Source organism: Phocoena phocoena, chromosome 10 (genome assembly GCF_963924675.1).
Source record: "Phocoena phocoena chromosome 10, mPhoPho1.1, whole genome shotgun sequence".
NCBI classification, from domain to species: Eukaryota; Metazoa; Chordata; class Mammalia; order Artiodactyla; family Phocoenidae; genus Phocoena; species Phocoena phocoena.
The window spans coordinates 77,597,941-77,605,381 of NC_089228.1; the positions used below are offsets into that span (position 1 = coordinate 77,597,941).

The 7,441-nt window shown below is 44.3% G+C and overlaps 1 protein-coding gene across 1 annotated transcript; it reads left to right on the forward strand.

Annotated features, from left to right (window-relative positions):
• The first annotated feature begins 5,668 nt into the window (after positions 1-5,668).
• C10H6orf141 (chromosome 10 C6orf141 homolog) lies at positions 5,669-6,244 on the forward strand. Its single transcript, XM_065886391.1, has one exon. The coding sequence runs from the start codon at positions 5,669-5,671 to the stop codon at positions 6,242-6,244; it is 576 nt and encodes a 191-aa protein (XP_065742463.1).
• Positions 6,245-7,441: the final 1,197 nt, after the last annotated feature.

Consider the following 7,441-nt stretch of genomic DNA (forward strand, 5'->3'; position numbering starts at 1 on the left):
AGTGAAAAGGCAATGTGCTTAAATGTTTCATTCAAAAAATATCATACATATATACCATGTTAGTCTCAGGGCCACATGTTAGGTAAACTAAGCCTCTTCTTCTCCCAGGAACACACCCTTTGGTAATACAAAATTTAAAACAAAGACTCCTTTTTAAAAAATTTGCCTCAGTTTCCATTTTATCTCAGACCACTGGGCTAAGCTGCTTGATATCCCCAGAACTGCCACATTCCCTCTCTTCCTCTTTTTTCTCCAATTTATAACTAATAACATTAGCTCCTCTATTCTAAGATTATGGGTCTGGTACTTATTGTCTAGCTCCAGCCATTGACTTCTGCATCTTTCCCTAAGGATTTCATTAAAAACTGTGGTTTGGGTTCCCAGTTCTAAAAAACAATAATGAACTTTAAAAAAGTAAATTTAGGGCTCCCCTGGTGGCACAATGGTTGAGAGTCCGCCTGCCGATGCAGGGGACACGGGTTCGTGCCCCAGTCCGGGAAGATCCCACATGCCGCGGAGCCTGCGCGTCCAGAGCCTGTGCTTCGCAACGGGAGAGGTCACAACAGTGAGAGGCCCGCGTACCGAAAAAAAAAAAAAAAGTAAATTTAAAATATTTTGCAAGTTTCATAGTTTCAAAGTGTTACCAGAATTGTTTCATTTGACCTCCACGAAAACCCTGGGAAGCACACAGGACAGGTATTATTTATACCTTGCAGATGAGAACATAGATTTGGAGGCATTGGGAGACTTGCCCAAGATAACACGGCCCATCACAGTCACTTGACTCAGTCCAGTGTAGATTTTCTTTGCACAGTCTGAGTTCTTCAGGTCCCAAGAACCTTAGTTGTCAAAGGAAATATGATTAGAATCTCTTCTAAAAGGCTCGTAGTTTTCAAGGTCTATCCATAATCAGGCTGGATTTTATTTATACACAATAACCTCACCCTAGTCTCAGACTTGCACTTTGTGTTCATTTAGGTGGCTTGTTTCTTTTTTCATTTATTCATTAAACTATAAACAGTGATAGGCTGGGGTAGGATTTTGAAGATATTTTATGTCATGCCTAAGGGTCTGAGTTTATTTTTGTAGCTATGGGGATTGGAGAGGTAAGGGCAGAGAGGAAATACACACATACACATCAGCACTCAGTTAAATATTAGATATGTGGGGTGGGTCTAGCCACTGAGGGAAAGGGAAGACAATAGAATTGCTAGTCAAGCTAATCCTTGGGATAAGGAACACTTGAAAGAGGGGACTGATTTAAGAGAATAAATAATGAGTTCAGTTTTAGGTATTTTAGGTTTCTAGTGTGTTGACTGAAAAAAAAAAAGCACAACATAAAAGTTGAGAGTTATGTTTTATATGGGGGACATTCTTAGGACTTCAAGCCTGGGAGACAGCATCTCAAATAACACTGAGAGACTGCTCCGAAGAGGGCGGGGGGTGGGTGTGGGAGTGGGGGAGTTTTTGCAACAAAACCAGGTAGTTGAAATATCAAAAGATTATTGTTAATAAAAGAAAATCGGGTATCTCAAGTTAAGTTTAGCGCTTCTCTATGTTTGGGAAGATGCAGGAGTCTGGGCTCACTGAAATCATCCCTGTGCTATGCACCCCAGCTATCTGGGGTCAATTAGCTATCTGGGGCAATTATCCTATGCTTTCTCATCCTGAGTTTCCTTAGGTGCACCGTCGGGGGTGACTGCCGGGGCTGACGGCTAGATGGGCTTGGAGTGGGCAGCCCCTTTGCCTCCATCCTGAGTTCCCTCAGGGCCCACAGTCTGGGCAGCTGTAATGTAATGGCTTAATGGCTGCAACATCCTTTGTTTACTGATATGGCAGGCAACATTTTAGTTCTCAAGTGACATTCAAAAGAGGTGTCCAATAGAAAATTGAACAGAAACATTTTTCACTAGGTTAGACTGTGGTAGGAAGCAACCCTCAAATTTCATTGTTTTACTGTAACAAAAGTTTGTTTCTTGCTTAGAATATGTATCAGCTGCTGTAACTTTGCTGGATTCCAGTCAGCTCTGTCCCATGTACTGTCTTCATTCCCAGATCACAGCAAAGATGGCAGCTCTGATTGGAGCCTGCCCAAGGCCAACCTTGCAATGACTCTTCCTTTTTGCTCAGATGCATCCAACGTCACACCTGTTTAAGCTGAAGCAAGTCACACGGCCAAAGTCAACATCAGTGGGGTAGAGAAGTGTATGGGAATAAGGAGCATTGCAAGTCATGTGGTACACAAGCCAGGAAGTATGATCTTCTTTCAGGATGAGGAAATAAATAATTTGAGACAATAATACAATCTACCACAAGTCTGGAAATAAGCATCATGGTCTATAATAGAGAGATAAATTGGAGAATCATCAGAGTACAGGTTGCAGTTGAAGCCACGGGATGGATAAAATCATGGAAAGTGTTTTAGACGTGAGAGAAGAGAAATGTCAAGGACAAAACTATTCTCTACACGTGCCTCCGTATTCACCATTGCACCATTGCTCATAATGTTGCCTTATCCAGAATACCCTATCTGTCACTCCCATATCCACACTCTGTTTATAATAGTTAGTGTGATAGACATCAGTGCAATTTAAAAAAATTCTTAACAACACCCTGACTTCTTTTTTGGAATGTTACCTTTCCCTACCATACAGTTTTATTAGGTGGGGAAAGTCCAGCTGTTTGCTTTTCCATTACAGAAACCAAGGGGATCCCCCAAAGGCTTCTTTGACTGTACCTTTTCATTTACTGTCCTGTATTGTGAAGGGGTAAGCAGGTTGCATAAACTGAGCCAGATGGATACTTCTGAGTGGAATTTGACTCCTGAGTAAATGCTACAGGGACAAGTGTGAGAGTTGGAGTGCATTCCATCCAGCGGAGAAATCTGTTCCTGTTGTACCAACTCCTTATTCCCTCGGCAACAGCTTTGATTTCTACCTGTTTTAAAGTCTGGTATTCCCACTTTCCCAACAAATCTGTCAATATCTCCTAACAAATCTCCTAATATCCTTATGACAAAGCCTCTTTTCCTTAAATTAGAGTTGGTAGTAGGCAGTTCAGAGGGGAAGTAAATGGGTTCACTTTATCAGCACCCTTTATCAGGCTTTTATGCACTGTGAGATATTAAAGCATAGCAGACACCACTATCCTGAAGGCAAGCTGCCTATTTCTTTGTTTATGTTCTTTTTAGACTTTATCTCTTTGAAGTTTAATTTATTTGGCGTTTCCTCTTAACATTCTTTTATGCATTAATACACAACTCCTTGACATCTAGAAATTCAGGTGCTTTATGGTGGGTGAATCAGGCTCACTCCTCAGCAAATAGGTTTTCCCCATTCCCCATGCCCACTCTAATCCCTCACCCAATCCCCATAGGCATGAAAATTTGAAAGCAATAAATCTTGTGGTTTACATTACACTTCCCTCAGAATACAGACACCTTCATTGGAATTCTCCCAATATTCCTGCAAGGAAGGAAAACACAATGTTCTTATTGTCACATGAAAGCAAAAAAAGACCTAGAGTTTATCTATGGTCTAGAGTATTATCATTGGTAATGTTTCTTATAATGTTGTCTATGAACCACTAGCATCAAAATTGCTGAGGGTCTTGCTAAAAATCCACATTCTAAGCCCTCCCCGAAACCTATAAGAGTAGAATCTTTGAGAGTAGGGTAGGGCATTAGCCTGCAGTTGATTTTCTTGTGCATTAAAGTTAACTTATTATCTCCTACGTTTGAACAGAGAATTTGATGTATGTAACTGATGTAAAGAATGAAAATTCCAACAGGACAAGCAATTCAGCTTCTTTCCTCCATCACCTAGAACAGTAGCTGACATTTAGCACACACTCAGTGATTCCTGGTTAAGTAAATGAACAGAAAAGAACATGAAGTCATTTAAAATAGGACCAAACATTTAAAGAAGGTCATTTAAAATAGGACCAAACATTTAAACTTGTGAGACTCCTGGCTCCACTGTTTATTGGTATTTGATCTTAACCTCCCTGTGCTTCAGAGTTCTCAAGGAGACTGTAGAGCTACTTCGTTAGTTTGCTGTGAAGAATAAATGAGTTTGGGCTTCCCTGGTGGCGTGGTAGTTAAGAATCCGCCTGCCAATGCAGGGGACACAGGTTTGAGCCCCGGTCGGGGAAGATCCCACATGCCTCGGAGCAACTAAGCCTGTGCGCCACAACTACTGAGCCTGCGCTCTAGAGCCCGAGAGCCACAACTACTGAAGCCCACGTGCCTAGAGCCCGTGCTCTGCAGCAAGAGAAGCCACCGCAATGAGAAGCCCACGCACCGCAACAAAGAGTAGTTCCCACTCACCACAGCTAAAGAAAGCTTGTGCGCAGCAATGAAGAACCAATGCAGCCAAAAAGAAATTTATTTTAAAGAAAAGAATAAATGAGTTTAAATATATCGAATGCTTAGAGCAATTCTTGCCTAATACACTCGAAAAATTTAGTTAATTGTAATTTAGCAGTAACTGGCCCAAGGTCAGGCATCCAGTCAGCAGACATCAGAAGGTCCTCTCTTTCCAAAATATCTTTCACCATACTACTTGGTCCTTCAAAGTATGGGCAGAAACTTCCACCATTGCAGTCATTTTTTTCTAAAGCAGACAGGAAAAGTGAACACTTTCTAATAAAGCAAGGACCTGTAACCAAGGACAAACTGGAAATCACAAGCTAAGCTTCTTTTTTTCTGTTAGCTAGCTTTCCACATTACCCTCAGGCAAAGTTAAGTATGTCAGAGGGCCTGGCAACGAGAGATTCTGAAAGCCTACCCAGAGATCCATATATATGTATTTTTAACTTCTGGGGTTAAACAGGTTGTGTGTGTGTGTGTGTGTGTGTGTAGGGGTGGGGGTGGGTGAGGGAGGCAGGGGTGTAGTGAAAGGGGAAATTTTAAAAACGAACACAAAATTCTAAATCCTTAAGTTCTTATAGTGGTTTGGTTTTGTTTATTTCCGTTTGATCAAAGGCACTTATGCCCCTTTGGACAAGCATGACCAAAACCAAAATGAAGACCGGTGTGACATTCCCGCATTCCTACGAAGAACAACAAACAATACAAAGGCGTTTTCTCAAAGGGCTCAACTTTCCCAATCAGATGCTTTTGATCTACATTCGATAATCTTGGTAGGATGGCGAGGGTGGATTCGGAATGGACACGGAAACTTTTATCAGAAGAACTTGATTAAATAAGACTTTTTTTTTTTTAACTTCCATGTTCCTTCACTTCAAGGAGAGTCCTTGGAAAGAAGACATACACTGTGTTGGGCATTTCGTGGGGCAGTGCGGGTGTGTGTGCGGTGCAAGGGTGTCTCCTGTTGTTTAGAGACAAAAACGGTGGTGGGCTGGAAACTAGGATAGAACTGAGAAGAGAGAGGGGAAAGACTCAGAAATGAGATCGCGGCCGCAGGTCTAGGATCGCAGGTAAGAAGAGGAGGAGCGATCGTGGGGTTGCGGGGGAAGTGAGGCTTTTCGCCTTTGAAAAGCCCGAAAGCCGCGAGAGAGGGAGGGAGGCGCGGACGGGAGGGGGCGGGGACAGTCCCAGGCCCGGGAGGCGGGGAGCGCGGAGGCCACGCCCACGGCCGATCAGCAGTCCTGCGCTTTCCAGAGCTCCTCTGGCGTTCGCTGCGAGAACCGGCGGAAGATCCACCGGATGAATGGCCCTCCTCCCGGGATGGGGGCCCCGGGTCCGCGCGGGTCTCCGAATCTCGCGGCCTCGCCCCACAGCGGGTGGTGCGCCCTGCCGTTTGTGCGCGAGGCGGAGCGCGGGGCTCTCCTGGCCCTGGGCGCGCCGAACCCCTCGGTAGCGGGGGCTAGCAGCAGCCGGCGCGGCGCCCACGAGCATAGCCCCGGAGAGAATGTGGACTGTGACTCCTGGGTCCGAGAGAAAGTGCTCTTTCTTCTAAACCCGGAGAGGTGGCTGGGGACTCAGGGGGACTCCGTACGGGAAGAAGTGGCCGATGAGGAGGACCTTTTCAAAGCGGGAGGACAGGACCGGGAACCCGACTGCCCTTCGCCTCTCTTTCCAAGGGAAAAGCGAATTTCTGGCAGCCGTGTAGACGCTCCCTCCCGAGCTCCAGGGCACCCACCCAAACCCCTCCTCGTCCGGGTCGTGGATTATGAGGTGACACAAGAAGTCCTGCAGGTCGCGTGGGCGAAGGGCTGCATGACCACGCTGACCGAGGAGCGCTCCATGACCGCGGTCACTTTCACCGCCAACACGGAGTGAGACCAGTTGGGGGACGCCGGGACCCTTGGAGAATCCCGAGCCCTCGGCACAGAGAGAGAGAGAGAGAGAGACCCCTGTGTCCACGCCGCGGAGGGAGAGTTTCACGGTCCCTCAGGACCTGACTCCCCGAGGAGATTCAGTGGGGAAGAGGAGCCCGAGGAACGTTCAGGAGTTGGTGAAGGAGGGCTCATCCTTAAGAAAAGAAAATGCTCTTCCGGAAACTCCAGCCAGAAGTTAACCGACAACAAGAACCTTTTAAGAGGCTTCAGGGAGGCACACGGCACCCAGTGCAGACTGAAGAACTGTAAGCAACACGATACCTCCTTTATACTGTGGCTTAAATGCTCTGACGGTCTGGGGACCTTAGAAGAGGGGAGGAAAGGTATTTTCAAATTGGCAGAACGTGGGAATTTTGAAATAAGAAAATCTGTTGTTAATTTTTATTTTGAGATAACTCTCGGTCACTTTTCTGCCTCCCCGCCCTCCCCTTCTCTTTAAGACCTGAAAGCAGAAGTGAAGTTTGAAGTCTGCTGTCTGCAGAAGGGTGGGGGTGGGAATATATGGGGAGAGGGGCTTGTTTTGAAACTGAAAAAGAAAGTAAAAAGTGAGAAAATAAAATGTAAAACAAAACAGCCAGTAAACAAAATCGTTTTTTGTTACTGTTTTCTGGTGTGCACATCTTTTTCTTTCTTTCTTTCTTTTTTTAAAATGTTTTTATTACCTTTAAGTGTTAGGAAGAAAAGAGAGGAGCTAGGAAAAGAAGGGGAGGAAACAGAAGACTGAATTTTGAAGGTGAAATGCTGTTTCAAAGGGCTTTACCCCAAGTATTTAATTTAGTTCAGTAAAAATGCTATTAATATGAAATTTTTAGTTATCTTAATGTTTGAAACACTGCAGATAAATCTTCTGCTCCAAAGGTAGATAGAAATATATAGTTTGCCATAAAATGACTGTATATCTTATTCTTATTCGAAGTTTCTTACTAATAAGATTTGTAGTCGAGACTGGATTGAAAAAAAATCTCTCCTGATACTGTTGAAAAAAAAATTTCTTCTGATGCTATTGAAACAACTCATTTTTATTTTGTTTATTTTTTATTAAACACCATCTTTATTAACTCCAGTAGTGGGGCCTGGTTTGGAGGTGTGGAGCAAAGCACCCCCTCTAGAGATGACCTGATGAACTGAAGGAGTTATC

Coding starts and splice junctions, on each gene's coding strand:
- C10H6orf141 (XM_065886391.1), top strand. CDS start 5,669: ATGAATGGCCCTCCTCCCGGGATGGGGGCCCCGGGTCCGCGCGGGTCT.